At 44.1% G+C, this 16258-nt stretch overlaps 1 protein-coding gene across 2 annotated transcripts in view; it reads right to left on the bottom strand.

The window, feature by feature from the left end:
- The window catches only part of LOC307092724 (zinc finger protein 547-like), a 50857-nt gene extending 36009 nt beyond the window's left edge, over positions 1-14848 (bottom strand). Inside the window, exons 1-3 of one of the 2 annotated variants that reach the window (XM_079760123.1) lie at positions 14584-14848; positions 13586-13712; positions 2339-5939 (exon numbers count right to left, since the gene is read on the bottom strand). In XM_079760123.1, the coding sequence (XP_079616249.1) occupies positions 4381-5939; positions 13586-13712; positions 14584-14616 (1719 nt within the window). In that variant the 5' untranslated portion in view covers positions 14617-14848 and the 3' untranslated portion in view covers positions 2339-4380. Of the gene's footprint in view, positions 1-2338; positions 5940-13585; positions 13713-14583 lie in introns of those variants that run through there. The other variant, XM_079760122.1, reaches the window with a different exon arrangement.
- Positions 14849-16258: the final 1410 nt, after the last annotated feature.

Here is a 16258-nt window from a genome sequence, read left to right as displayed (position 1 = left end):
GAGCAAGATACTGAAAACCTATTTGAAGAAATAATGACAGAAAACTTCCCCCACTTGGTGAAAGAAATAGACTTACAAGTTCAGGAAGCGCACAGAACCCCAAACAAGAGGAATCCAAAGAGGACCACACCAAGACACATCATAATTTTTTTAAAAAATATATTTTATTGATTTTTTACAGAGAGGAAGGGAGAGGGATAGAGAGTTAGAAACATCGATGAGAGAGAAACATCGATCAGCTGCCTCCTGCACACCCCCTACTGGGGATGTACCCGCAACCAAGGTACATGCCCTTGACCGGAATCGAACCTGGGACCCTTGAGTCCGCAGGCTGACGCTCTATCCACTGAGCCAAACCGGTCAGGGCAAGTCACATCATAATTAAAATGCCAAGGGCAAAAGACAAAGAGAGAACCTCGCAAGCAGCAAGAGAAAAACAGTTAGTTACCTACAAGGGAGCACCCATACGACTGTCAGCTGATTTCTCAACAGAAACTATACAGGCCAGACAGGAATGGCAAGAAATATTCAAAGTGATGAATAGCAAGAACCTACAACCAAGACTACTCTACCCAGCAAAGTTATCATTCAGAATTGAAGGGCAGATAAAGAGCTTCACAGATAAGAAAAAGTTAAAGGAGTTCATCACCACCAAACCAGTATTATATGAAATGCTGAAAGGTATTCTTTAAAAAGAGTAAAAAGAAGAAAAAAGTAAAGATAAAAATTATGAACAAATACGTATCTATCAACAAGTGATCCTAAAAATCAAGTGAATTAACAATCTGAGGAACAGAATAAACTGGTGAACATAATAGAATCAGAGGCATAGAATGGGAGTGGATTGATAATTCTCAGGGGGAAAGGGGTGTCTGTGTGGGGGGTATGGGAAGAGACTGGACAAAAATCATACACCTATGGATAAGGACAACGGGGGGGGGGGGAGGTAAGGGCAGGGGGGGGTGAGAACCGGGTAGTGGGAGATATGGGGGGAAAAAAGGAGAAACAATTGTAATAATCTGAACAATAAAGATTTATTAATAATAAAAAAAAATTTAGGACCAAGTCGGCCTGGTATGGCTAACTGTACGAGCATCAACCTATGAAAGAGGAGATCAGGGTTTGATTTCTGTTTTGGGTAGAGAAGCCTGAGGTGTAGGTTTGATCCCCAGTGGGGCATATGCAGGAGGCAGATGAACAATGATTCTGTCTCATCATTGATGTTTCTATCACTCTCTCCCTTCCTCTCTGAAATCAATAAAAATCTACTTTTTAAAATTCAGAGAAAAAAAATCACAGTGAAGTATACACCCAATTGGAACATGTCCTAAAGCATTAAAACTAAGTAATGTAGCAGAGGAGTTGAAAAAAATCTAATACCGGCTTGGGCTAACAGTAACTTATAAATGAAACCTCCAGGACACTGAAACTGGCAGAATGATCACAGGAGTGGTCTAATACTCTCTGCAAAGTTCTTTCACAGGGCCCTACCTGGTTTGGCCCAATGGATACAGCATCTGCCTGGGGACGAAATGATTCTGGGTTTGATTTGTGCCAAGGGCACATGCCTGTGTTCTGGGCTGCATCCCCTGTAGGGGGAGTGCAGGACACAGCTCATGCATGATTCTCTCTCATCGATGTGTGTATCTCTCACTTCCCATGCACAGCTCAAATCCGGACCCAGGTAACAGACAGAGACGTGGCCGACAGCAGCTGCCCTCTCACTGCAACAACACTTGTTTGAGTTGTCTTGTACCCATGGTGTGGGGCATGGGGTTTTGATATCCAAATCCAGCCTAGTACCAGGAATGCTCAGGGCCTACTCAAGAAGGCAAATAATCCTTTCCACTAATATACACAGGGTAAAATAAGATTGTTGTTAGTGTTGAGTTTGACAGTAGAATAGTAGTCAAATCTTCAGAGTAATTTAAATTGGCTAATTGAAATACGCAAATATTCTAGAAAAAATTGTACTGTACAAAAAGCTGTTCCTAAAGTGTTAAAAAAAATTTATTGGCAGTTCATCTCCTGGTAAAATTGTATAACATGTAATGAACCTAAAGCAGTCATATTTTAGTGCAAAAATTAAAATTTAAAAGCTATCAAGACTACATTATAAAATTTCCAAAAGCCTCCGAATATTTAAATAAAAAAAGGGGGGGGGGATAGTTGTTATAATAATGTAACCCCTCTAATGTATGAAATACTTATTGTGTGAAATGTTTGCTGTATGGAAACCCCCAATACTCTGTAACTTCCAAAATTAATGAACACCCCATTATCTTGATGTAAAAGCTCTGAGCCTTGAAAGTGTAAACACCCTACTCCTAGCATAAGGCACACCATCTGGCCCACACTGATAAGGACACAAGTTGTTTACTACCGTCTATATAACCCAGAGACCATCTTAAGTTGAGGTCTCCTGCCGGTAAGAGGAGGACTCCACATCGCTCCGAGAGACAAGCCCCTAATTGCTCTGCTGTGTGAGCCTGAACCAACTGCGGCCGCCTGCCTGTCTCTGTTTTCGTTGTCTGTCCTTCAGTGTGCATTGCCAGGTGGCCTTTGCTGGAGCCTAGAACCCACTAGGAATAGGTAAATAAACCGTGTGATTGCATTCTAAGTCTGTCTTGTGTATCACATGTTCTGGTTCGGCTCAGCTGTCAAGATACTGAAGTACCAGGGGATAGGCCGTTATTGCTGACTCCTGGTCACCTGCGTTTGTCCCACTAAGTCTAGACAAATAATCAATTAATTGGGGCTTGAGACAATAGAAGAATATCATGTAAGGAAAAATATCCTGTAAGTAAATTACATCTAGAAAATTTTTACTTTAGAAAATTAACTTTCATTTGTAATGCTAACACCAAGACACCCATGAAAAACACACATGGTGTCAAAACAAGCCAAAGGAAAATCATTTGGGCAAAAAATGAAAAAGGATCCCAAGTCAAATTTATAGAAAATAGTCCTTTATTAATTTTTGGTTGAGATTATGTTTGTATATGTTCAGAAAACAACTCCAAGTCCACCTGGATTCCTGCAACAGAGAGGAATTGACAGGACTGCTCCAGCCATGAAGACAGAAGAGAAACAGCCCAGAGATGGAAGACACTGACGACACCTTGCCATACTAGCAGACAGCAGCTGTGCGTTGTTGAAGGTTGCCCAGGACCAAACCAGAGATGGTCAGACTTGCATTACCACCATTTGTCCACCATCCAGAACTGAAATATCATTGCTGACATGTACACATAAGGAACTGTTTGATACTGAAATTGGGACTCAAATGAACTGTTGGCCCAGAAAGAAACTCACTACAGACTGATTCCTGTGCCTCTCAGCACAACCATTATGGCTTGTCTCATTTTCGGTTCTTATAAGTGTATTTCTTGTATCACATGATCTCACGCATCTAGGGGAAATAATGAAAAACATAAACTGAAGAACAAAAACAGACCCGGTGACAGGGAAGCATCGATCAGGGTGTCAAACCTCAGAGGGAAGGTAGGGGAGGGTGGGGTAAGGGGGAGAGATCAACCAAAGGACTTGTATGCATGAATATAAGCCGAATCAGTGGTCACGGACAACAGGGGGGTGGGGGTATACGTGCGGAGGGGTGTGGGATGGGAATGGGGGGATGAGGACAATTATGTAATACCATAATCAATAAAGAAACTAAAAAAAATTAAAAAAAATCCTAACATTCAAAAAGAAAAAAGAAAAAAAAGGTTTCTATGAAAATGGAATGTAGCCGAAGCCAGTTTGGCTCAGTGGAGAGAGCGTTGGCCTGCGGACTGAAGGGTCCCAGGTTCGATTCCGGTCAAGGGCATGTACCTTGGTTGCGGGCACATTCTCAGTGGGGGGTGTGCAGGAGGCAGCTGATCGATGTCTCTCTCATCGATGTTTCTAACTCTCTATCCCTCTCTCTTCCTCTCTGTAAAAAATTAATAAAATATATTTAAAAAAGAAAAGAAAATGGAATGTAAATCCATGGAAACTGGGAAAGCTGTGAAGGACAGGAACAGATTAAAAGAGGTCATGAACAAATTACACAGAGACAGATATGGTAAGCACTACAGCATTATGAATCTGTAATGATGGTTTCAGTTTCATGCACATGCCAAGATTTATGAAATAACATAATGGCTTTCTCAAGTGTGAACTCCCTTATGATATTGAAAAGCATTGCTACTTTAAAAAGATTTTCCACATCCACTATATTTATAAGGCTTTTCTCACGTATGAACTCTCTGATGAAAATGAAGGCCACTTCTCTGAGTAAAAGATTTCCCACATTCACTGCATTTAAAAGGCTTTTCTCCCGTATGAACTCTCTGATGTTCATGAAGGATAGTCTTAGACATAAAGGATTTTCCACATTCACTGCATTGATAAAGCTTTTCTCCTGTGAAGTCTCCAATGATTTTGGAAACCATTGTTACTTTTAAAAGATTTCCCACATTCACTGCAATTATACGGCTTTTCTCCTGTATGAACTCTCTGATGATAACGAAGGGCAGTGCTCGGGAAAAAAGACTTCCCACATTCACTGCATTTATAAGGCTTTTCTCCCATATGAACTCTCTGATGTTGATGGAGGATGGTTTTAGCTCTAAAAAATTTTCCACATTCACTGCATTGATAAGGCTTTTCTCCAGTGTGAACTCTCCAATGATATTGGAGACCATTAGTAGTATCAAAAGATTTCCCGCATTCACTGCATTTATATGGCTTTTCTCCAGTGTGAATTCTCTGATGACGATGAAGATCACTGCTAGTGGTAAAAGATTTCCCACACTCACTGCATTGGTAAGGCTTTTCTCCAGTGTGAACTCTCTGATGATATTGGAAAGCATTGCTCCCTGTAAAAGATTTTCCACATTCACTGCATTTATAAGGCTTTTCTCCACTGTGAACTCTCTGATGATATTGGAGAGCATTCCTCCCTGCAAAAGATTTTCCACATTCACTGCATTTATAAGGCTTTTCGCCCGTATGAACTCTCTGATGTTGAGTTAGGATGCTCTTATGGGTAAAAGATTTTCCACACTCACTGCATTGATAAGGCTTTTCCCCAGTGTGAATTCTTTGATGACGATGAAGATCACTGCTAGTGGTAAAAGATTTCCCACATTCACTGCATTTATATGGCTTTTCTCCAGTGTGAATTCTCTGATGACGATGAAAATCACTGCTAGTGGTAAAAGATTTCCCACACTTACTGCAGTGATAAGGCCTTTCTCCAGTGTGCACTCTTTCATGATGACAATGTTCAGTGCTACTGGTGTAAGCTTTCCCACACTCAGTACATTTATAAGGCTTTTCTCCAGTGTCACCTTGCTGTTGATAATGAAAGCTAGATAATTTGGTAAAATATTTTCCACATTCAGAGTTCACAAAACACTGACTTCCAACATGGATACCCTTTTCCTGAATAAACATGTGAGTGCAACTAATGTCTTCCTTATATTCTTTACTGGTGTAATCATTTTTTCTTCTTTGAAACATCATCCCACACGTCGGAATAGCATTTGGAATGTCTCTGCTGTGAGTAGCCTTTAGGTGGACATATCCTGACCCGTTAAGCACATCCTGCCCAAGCTCCCCGTATGTGAAATGATTCTGGGACACATTGAAATCACACCTGTTTGCAAGTGAGATCCTGTCCACACCTGTATTGAAAGTCTTCTCTTGTTGGTGAAATTTTACACGGAAGTAAAACCGTTTTGCACATGCGCCACACCTCAACAGTATCTGTCCGTGTTGTGTTCCCTGCCCCTGCATCACGTGGAAAGTGTTTCCCAAGACCAGCTCACACCTCTCACAGGGGTGGCTCTTCTCGGAAGACAAGGCTACCTTTGGATTCCTTGCCTGTGACACTCTTACAGAAACCTTCTGTTCAGTCGGGGCCTCCACATTCTCTGCTCCACAGCAGCAACCTGAACGAAAATAAATGTAGGTGAAGTGCATGCTGACCTGATAAAAACAGAATATGTTCACTACAAATGTTTATCTTTCATAACTAGACATGATTCCATACAATGATTTACAAGACAAGTAAGTCAGACTCTCAGGAAATGGCTGTTATATATAACATGGCCCAAAAGGTCACTGGATGATGAAAATCTCAACAAGGGGGGACACAAGCATAGGCTGGGACAAAAAGAAGAGAGGCAGGATCTACTCATTATTACTCCACAAATGGCTTCCTTTAGGACCTTTCATGCTGGCGATGTGAGTCTGTATAGAATATTTCCAATGTGTTCAAACCCATAAACCAGTGGTTCTCAACCTTTCTTTTTTATTTATTTTTATTTTTTTAATATACTTTATTGATTTTTTCAGAGAGGAAGGGAAAGGAATAGAATGTTAGAAACATCGATGGGAGAGAAATATCGATCAGCTGCCTCCTACACACCTCCGACTGGGATATTTCCGCAACCAAGGTACATGCCCATGATCAGAATCAAACCTGGGACCTTCAGTCCGCAGGCTGATGCTCTATGCATTGAGCCAAACCGGTTATGGCAGTTCTCAACCTTTCTAATGCCGCCACCCTTTAATACAGTTCCCCATGTTGCCCTTACCCCCAAACATAAACTTATTTTTGTTGCTACTTCTTAACTATAATTTTGCTACTGTTAATGAATCGTAAGGTAAATATCTGTGCTTTCTGATGGTCTTAGGCTCTACAGCAGCGGTTCTCAACCTGTGGGGCACGAACCACAGGTTGAGAACCGCTAGCAGGGTCACCTAAGACAATCGGAAAACACCGATATTTACATTACGATTCATTAACAGTAGCAAAATTATAATAATGAAGTAGCAATGAAAATATTTTATGTTTGGGGGTGAGGGCAACATGGAGAACTGTATTAAAGGGTCGTGGTATTAGAAAGGTTGAGAACCACTGCCATAAACTAACAATCATATTAGAGCAGGTGATGTTCAGCGTCAATATAAACGTGTGCACTCTAAGGCTCTGCAGGCATGGAACAACATTGGAGTGCAGTAAAGCAAGATGTATGAAAGAGGTAGAGGTGCAAAGTTTAAAGAGGTTAAGGTTACCCATGGGCTGGGAATCTGAGTAGAATGATCACTATTAAAACTGAGTCGTACGCAAAGTGTCAACATTAAGCAAGAAGAAGTAGAATTGGGTGAGGAGTGAGCAATGGTAACAAAATGTTGTTGGAAAAAACGGGTTCCTAGTTATGAATGAAACAAAGCCCAGGCGTGAAAATCACCCGCAGCCCTTCACCAAGGCAAGACTGCCTCTGGGTCTATCCTGTCATTGATAAAGTCATGTTTCTTTTGCGATGCAGAAATGATTCTGCCTCTTAAATCCCAGTTGAGCCACTGCATGGGATAAATGATGCCAATCTTAAAAAGGATCGATGGCAGCACTGTGGTAGAACAACAAAGCACAAATGAGATCACAGACAAAGGACCTATGAGAGTGACATCAGCAAGATGGCAGAATCAGAGATAGAGAATCTTTCCCCATCCCAGAATAAGTTGACGGCTATCCATGAAAAAAATCCTACAGGAAATGGGAATAAGAGTACCATTAAGAAAAACAGTAATACAGAATACCAAAAAAGGACAACTGCATAGAAAGGATAACAGGAAACTGGGTGAGCAAACACATTTGAAGATACCTAAGGTCAAAAACAAGTGTAAATAAATAAATAAATAAATAAAGCAAGGGTCAGCCCTAGATGGTTTGCTCAGTGGACAGAGTGTGAGACAGTGGACTGAAAGGTCCTAGGTTCCATTCCAGTCAATGGCACATGCCCTGTTTGTTCTGGATTCTTTCCCCAGCAGGGGCATGCAGGAGGCAGCTCATCAGTGATACTCTCTCATCATTAATGTTTTTCTCAATCCCTCTACCCCTTCCTCTCATCCTACCTAATGATAGACTAATATGCAAATTGACTGTACCTTCGCTATGCCCGCGATTGGCCAGGAGGCGCGGGGGGGAGGAGGCGGGACTTGGGGTGGCCGGAGTGGCCAATTGGGCCGGCGGGACGCTGAGCTCACGTCGCCAGCGGCAGCTCGAGCTCAGCGTCTGCGCCATGGCTGTGCGGCGGCACAGAAGGGGCCTCTGGGGCAGTGAGCTCACGTCCCACCGCGGACCATCAAATGCGGGGAAGCTGGATGCCTGTCCGCTCAGGCACCAGGCCTTTCAGAAGCCTTTGCCTCGCCGGAGGCTTCTGAAAGGTCTGGTGCACCAGCGGATAGATACCCAGCTCCCCTGTGATCGAAAGCAAAAGCGTGGGAGATGGGTGCCTGTCTGCTCAGGCACCAGTGGACAGGCACCCAGCTCCCCCGCGATCGAAAGCAAAAGAGTGGGAGCTGGGTGCCTGTCCACTCAGGCACCAGGCCTTTCAGAAGCCTCCGCCGCGCCGGAGTGCTTTGAAGAAATTAATGTATTTCTTGACGATAAGGATCTGGGAAACTTTCCTCAGCTTCATGATGATAAGTAGGTCAACACCCTGATGTTTTTTACAGATCTCTCTGTTCATATCAATGAACTGAACTTAAAGTTACAAAGTTTTGGCAAAAGTATTGATGTTATGTTTGGATACATAAAAGCTTTTGAAAGTGAAGTTAAAATTTTCAAGCGAGATGTAGAAACTAAAACTTATAAGTATTTTCCTCGAGTAACAAAGTATTTTGAGAAGGCCAGTGCAGCTGTACAAAATGAAATGGAACTCTTGCATATGAAGTACCAGCATGTTTTAGACTCGTTACTTGACCAGTTTAGTGATATATTTAGTCAATTTAGAAGTCTAGAACAGACCATGAAAATAATTAAGTGTCCTGATGTAGTAGTCTACAGTAGTTTGGAATTAAGTGGTTTCCAATGGATGCAAATTGATGATTTGGAGATGCAACTTGCAGAATTTCAAGAGAGTATCTGGTCTCAGGTGTTTGTCAACTTGAGGTCAAAGCTTGAGAATCTGGAAAGGTGCCACTTGGAGAATCAAGAGGAGTGCCACTACGAACAGGAAATTTGGAGTGCCTGGAACCGACTACCAGACACTTTTAGCACCCTGAAAAATATAGCAATGGCTTTACTCACAATTTTTCCCTCTACATACTTTTGTGAGGCCTTATTCTCAGCGTTAAATAATATCAAAACCAACAAAAGAAACAGATTGACAGATGAAGTTAGTAGCACTTGCTTGGGCGTGAAGTGTACAAAATACCAACCTTCAATTGAAGATTTAGCCAATGAAATTCAGCAACAAAAAAGTCACTAATAGGCAGGTTAGTTAAAGAATTCCCCCTCCCCCTCACTTATCTTAGTTCACGGCACCCCACACAAGCTAAATAATATCAAGACCAACAAAAGAAACCGACTGATGGATGAACAAAGAAGTCACTAAGCAGGTAAGTTAAATATTTAGTTTTTGGTTTATTAAATACAATTATATATAACAATTATACATTTATGTTATTTAAACTATAAGTATCGCGAAATAATGATTTTTCCTCAAAGTGACACACTACCTGAGTTATGCTGTTTTTTGGCGAAGTTTGACACACCAAGCTCAAAAGGTTGCCCATCACTGAGCTACACTAAAGTAAAAACAAACAAACACAAACCAAGCCTCAAATAAGTAAAAAAAGAAATGGAAGGTAAGACATTACACCTGTCACTAGGAACCACAATGCATCATAAGAGATGTTGATGTTACCAGATGACATGACCCTCCATAGAGAAATTTGTCAAAATCCCACCATGAGCTCCTGAAATTAATAAACAAATTCAGAGCCCTGTCCAGGTGTCTCAGTTGTTGAGCGTGTGGTCCCAATGCACCAAGGTTGTGGGTTTGATCCCCGATCAGGGCACATGTAGGGGACAGCCAATGAATGCACAGATGGGTAGAACAGCACATCAATGCTTCACTCTCTCTGTCTCCCTTTCTGTCTCTAAAATCAATAAATAAATGCTGCCCGGTATGTCACAATGATTTAGCATTGACTCATGAAATAGGACAGTGGTCGGCAAACTATGGTTTGTGAGCCACCTGTGGCTTTTGCACCCTTGAGTTTTTAGCAAAGGCCAGCTTAGGAGTACCCTAATTAAGTTAATAACAATGTACCTACCTATATAGTTTAAGATTTAAAAATTTGGCTCTCAAAAGAAATTTCAATCGTTGCACTGTTGGTATCTGGCTCTGTTGACTAATGAGTCTGCTGACCACTGAACTAGGAGGTCACAATGGGATTCTTTGTTAGGACCCCTGCACTGGTTGAGAGCTTAATCACCAGTGGGAGTCATGCAGGAGGCACCTGAGGAATGATTCTCTCTTATCATTGATGTTTTTATCTCTCTCTCCTCTTCCTCTCGGAAATAAAAAAATACAAGTATTTAAATAAATAAATAAATAAATAAATAAGTAATTTAAAGAATAAATAAACATCCTTAGCCACTGTGCTTCACTGATGAGTGTGCTGGCTTGTGCACTGGAGGGGTAGGGTTCCATTCCCAGTCAAGGGTAGGTACCTGGGTTGCAAGTCTGATCCCCACTCTCAGTAGAGGCACATGTAGGAGGCAGCCAATCGATGTTTCCCTCTCTCTCTCTCTCTTTCTCCCCCCCCCCCCCCTAAAAGAACAATGAATGGAAAACATATCCTCACTATTCGGGTGAAGATAACAGAAGAATAAAGAATTAAATACAGAAAAATGACAGGATGCAAAATAAACATACAAACATTAGTTCCATTTCTACACACTAATAATAAATTCCTTGATGGAAAAATGAAGAGTATAATCAAATTTACAATAGCACCCAAACAATAAAATCTGCAGGGATAAATTCAACCAAAACGTGAAACATCTGTACAGTGAGTACTATAAGACAGTGATGAAAGGAATGGAAGAAAACACAAATCACTTGAAAGACAACCTGTGTTCACGGATCTGAAAATGAAATATGGTAGAGATAGCTATAGTACACAAGGCAAACTACAGATTAAATACAATCGCAATAACTCCAACGGTATTTTACAAAGAAATGAATAGAAAAATCTGGAAATGGAATTAAAACACCTCCATTAACGAAAGGAATCCTGAGTGAGAACAAAGCTGGTGGCATCACACTTCCTGACTTCAACTTATTACAAAGAGAAAGCAACCAAACAGTGTGTTGTTGGAGAAACACTGATCCTACCTAATAAAAGGGAAGTATGCAAATAACCATCACTCCGCTACGCCCACGATTGGGCTGGCGGCAGTCTGGGGGCGGGACTTGGGGTGGCCAATTGGGCTGACAGGATGAGCGGGGGCGTGGACTCACAAGTCCCCGCCCCCCGTTGCTCCCGCAGGCCCCAACGGCTGGCACTGCGGGAGGACCGATGGAGCCAGCGGAAGGCGCCGGTGGCGGAACTCGGGGTGGCCGATTGCGTGGCTGCCAGCACCAGTTTTCCGCCAGCAGCAGTTTTCCTCTGGCCACCCGCCCATCGGAGTTCCTCTCGGGGTGGCCGATCGTGCTGGCGGGAGGCGCTCTGATCAGCGGGTGGCCAGAGGAAAACTGCTGCTGGCGGAAAACTGGTGCCGGCAGCCAGGTGAAGGAAAAGTCTATTGCACGAAACTTCGTACAACGGGCTTCTAGTACATATATAAACAAAACAGAACAGAAAACATAAAAATAAACCCAGGCAGCCCTGGCTGGTTTGGCTCAGTGGATAGAGCATTGGCCTGCAGACTGAAAGGTTCCAGGTTCGATTCCGGCCAAGGGCACATGTCTGGGTTGCGGGCTCAATCCCCAGTAGGGGATGTACTGGAGGCAGCCAATCAATGATTCTCTCTCATCATTGATGTTTCACTCTCTCTCTCTCTCTCTCTCTCTCTCCCTCTCCCTTCCTCTCTTAAATCAATAAAGAAATATAAAAAAAATAAAAATAAACCCAGGCACATATTTTCAAGTAATCTTTGACAAAGCTGCAAGTCACAGAAGAGAGGAAAGATAGTTTCTTTAAGAATTGACATTCACATGTAAAACAACAAACCTGGACACCACTGATAAAACGTACCTCAACCTGCAGGACAAAATTAAATGTGAGCACTAAAACTGAAAACTCCTTCCGAAACCGGTTTGGATCAGTGGATAAAGTGTTGGCCTGAGGACTCAAGGGTTCCAGGTTCGCCCTGACTGGTTTGGCTCAGTGTATAGAGCGTCGGCCTGCGGACTGAAGGGTCCCAGGTTCGATTCCAGTCAAGGGTATGTACCTTGGTTGCGGACACATCCCCGGTAGGAGGTGTGCAAGAGGCCGCTGATCGATGTTTCTCTCCCATCGATGTTTCTGACTCTCTATCCCTCTCCCTTCCTCTCTGTAAACTATCAATAAAATATATTTTTTAATAAAAAAAGGGGGGGGGGGGTTTCCAGATTCGATTCCGGTCAAAGGCATGTACCTTGGTTGCGGGTACATCCCAGTAGGGGATGTGCAGGAGGCAGCTGGTTGATGTTTCTCTCTCATCGATGTTTCTAACTCTCTATCCCTCTCCCTTCCTCTCTGTAAAAAATCAATAAAATATATTAAAAAAAACAAACAAACAAAAAAACCTTAAAACTCCTCAGGATAACCTAGAAAAAAGTTCTGGAAATTTGTTTTGGACAGGACTTTCTGAATGTGACACCAACCACCACACAAAATAATAATAAAAAAAAAAACAACAGTCCACGCTGCAACAAATAAAGAAAAATAGCGTCTTCACAGCACAACACCAATAAACAAAATGAAAAGAAAGGGCAATCTAGAGAACAGAAGAGAATACTTGCAAACTATAAGAAGGAATACCTTGGAGATATTGTGGATTCAGTTCTGATCAGTACAATAAAGAGAATATTGCGATATAGACAGAAATTCACACAAATAGTTGCAGTTCCCCAGCAATAATAAAGGTATGTTCATACTATACTGCAGATAATAACAATGTAATGACTCTGCCTCAAAGGCAAAGTCTATATAACTTCATTAACAATATTTACTTGCTAAGCATAGTAACAAGCATCTGAGCTTGCTAGAAACATGGTGGCACTAGTCCTGCTGAATGCTGGGTTGCCAAAAGCATGGACTTTGTAGAAAAGCGGGTGTGGGGGAGTAATATCTGCAAAGCACTATTAAGCACATGCAACAATATGTGCTCCTGTATATCGTTAGCAATTAATATATAATATATCTAAGGTATTCAAAAGACTACTTAACCAAAAAATACAGTTAACAAACAGGATAAGGATGCAGAGACTATTTTTCAAAAATATATACACATGCCCAACAGGAAAATAGAAAATGCTTTCCTCACTGACCAAGGTGGAATCCCTCAGGCTTCCTGCAACACTACCAACCACAAGTCCTTCTTGTGAACTTAGTACAGCGGGGAGAATTGGGACTTCAGGAATAGAAGGGAGCAGGGGAAACAGACCCACCCTCCCCAGGACAGCAACTACCCAGGAAACTGGAAAATCAAGCAGAACCACAGTCTACATGGGAGGACACAGCACACCCTGGGAGATGGGGCCTGGGAAATCCCAAAGCCACGTCCAGGTCACTGTGAGAGTGAGGGTCTTACCCTGCGAGGATACAAGTTCAAAGTTCTCCAGCATCACATTCAGGTACAGCTGTCTCTGACCCTCATCAAGGAGGCTCCATTCCTCCCTGGAGAAGTGCAGGGCAATGTCCTCAAATGTCACGCCAACCTGTCAGAATGGAGACAATTGACACCAGAGCTGTCTCTCTGAGAACCCCCACTCCTACTCCTTACACACCTTCCCCCCCTCAACCTCCTCCAGGGCACCCGGTTAGTGTGGACACCAGGCCTTAATGCCAGTGCAGGCTGCTCTCTCATCACAGAACCATTACTCACTGGGATTGCCCTCAGCAGAGCAGCTGGGTTGGGTGCAAAACGTTGAGGGAGGGGAGGGGAGAGAGCAATGCCATTTAAGGTCTGGGCGATGCCTGCAGGGCCCCAGCCTTCCTGCCAAGCACTCCCACTGCAGTCTCCTAGATCATGCCTCCAAGACACAGCCAAGCCTGGGTTTATGCTTCGCCTTTCAGTCCCCACACCAGGTCCCGGGACCATCAGCTCACACTTCCTCCAGATGTGCACACCACTGGGTAACCTTTAACCCCTTCCCATCTTCAGTCCCAGGTTCACTCCCTCAGCTCAGCCCCCTTCCTGCTCCAATGCCACTGGATCTCGCTGGACTCACCCATGAACTTGGCACATGGCATGTAGAGAAGCTTGTCTCCCAGCCGGGTCCAGGACCACCCCCGGCCCCTGAGGGACCCCACAGCCGGGAAAGCCCCAATGAGGCTGTGACGTCCTCCCTGCAGCCTCTGATCTGTCCGCCAATCCTCACAGCCCACACCCTCAGGGAACCTCAGATGCCAGTCAGCCCTGTCCTCTCCGCCCTGCACTGGCTGTGCCTCAGAAGCCACAACGCTCCTCTCCCCTCCGCCTTCCTCACGGTCCTCCACGCGGACTGAGCTGCAGGACGGGACCGATGCCCCTCAGGCTGTGGTGTTCGGTGTGAGGAGGCGGTGAGGGCCCGGTGGACAGGAACTCACCTCAGCGAAGCTCCTCAGCGACGGCGCAGCCATTGCATTCTGTGGGCCGAGCGGGGCGGGAGCGGCGGGAGTAGAAGCCGCTGCAGGAATGGCGGTGCCTGTCCCGGCCCTGGCGCGGGTCCGGGCGGTGACTCCGAGCTTCAATCCCCAGTGTGAGCTGTGAGCACCATTGCCAGTTTGGCGGGGAACACCGCTCTTCAGCCTTCTCCCTCGGACTGTGCGCCTGGGAACTCCTGACTGGCTGAGACAAAATCCCCGAAGACCAAATCCCCGCACGAGGACTACCGGTCCCGCCCTACAGAAGCGGCCAAACGGAAATGCCTTCTCTGGGTCCCCATTGGCTCAGCCCGGTGGCATTCCGTGCGTGGCCTTGTGGGTAATGTAGTTTCTCCGCTCCAAGGCCAGGATCCCGCATTTCTATGTTGACTCCAGGACTGGATTCAGGGTCAAACAGCCCAAGAACACACCAAGTATACTCAGGGTCCTCTAGTGCCTTCATTGGAGGTGATGTCTGGGTCCAGTTTGTTTCTCCTGCACCTGCGTGGCTGGTTTTGCATATCTTTCTTCAGGACCTGCTCTGTCCCAATGGAGAGCACTGTTTCTTCATTCAAGACTTTTGGCTGTGGCTGTAACCGGTTTGGCTCAGTGGATAGATCATCGGCCTGTGGACTGAAGGGTCCCAGGTTCGATTCTGGTCAGGGGCATGTACCTTGGTTGCGGGCACATCCCCGGTGGGGGGGGGTGTAGGAGGCGGCTGATCGATGTTTCTCTCTCATCCATGTTTCTAACTTTGTCTCCCTCTCATTTCCTCTCTGTAAAAAAATCAATAAAATATATCCTTGGGGGAAAAAAAAAAAGACTTTTGGCTGTGTCTCCCTCAGGCTAACTGTAGCTGGGGGAGGTTGCTCAAGTCTGCAACTCTATCTAACCTGTCTCCATTGAAGACATTATACAAAGTTAATGTCACAAAACAGACTCTCATACTTAAGAGCATCTGCTTCTGATGCCATTGGAAGTGTCAGCTCTGCCTGGGCTGCAGTGTGGATGAGATGGCCAAGACACATGTGAAAAATGTTCAAAGTGACTGATCACCAGAGAGATGCAAATTAAAGCAACAATTAGGTATCACCCCACCACTGTCAGAATGGCTGCCATCAGCAAATCAACAAAGGACCAGTGCTGGGGAGGATGTGGAAGAAAGGTGACCCAGTTCACTGCTGGTGGGAACGCAAACTGCTACAGCCATTATGGAAATCAGTTTGGATTTTTTGCAAAAAAATTAGTATGTAACTGCCATTTGATGCAGTGATTCCACTTCTAGGAATATACCTTAGAACAGTGATGGCGAACCTGTGACACGCGTGTCAGCACTGACACGCGTAGCCATTTCTGATGACATGCGGCCGCATGCCGAGGATGAAACATTTGCTGCTCCTGAGGATGAAACATTTGCGACTAGAGTCTTGGAGTTAGTTTTTTCCTCAAAGTGACACACTACCCGAGTTATGCTCAGTTTTTTGGCGAAGTTTGACACAACAAGCTCAAAAGGTTGCCCATCACTGCCTTAGAAACTTAAAACAATCAGATGGAAAGTATGCACCCCTCTGTTCATAGAAGAACAATTTACAATATCAAAGGTCTGGAAACTGCCCAGGTGCCCATCAGCAGATGAGTG

This window comes from Cnephaeus nilssonii, assembly GCF_951640355.1.
Source record: "Cnephaeus nilssonii genome assembly, chromosome: 20".
Taxonomy (NCBI): Eukaryota; Metazoa; Chordata; class Mammalia; order Chiroptera; family Vespertilionidae; genus Cnephaeus; species Cnephaeus nilssonii.
The sequence above is the reverse complement of the archived record's forward strand: the minus strand, read 5'-3'. Positions and strand labels throughout refer to the sequence as shown.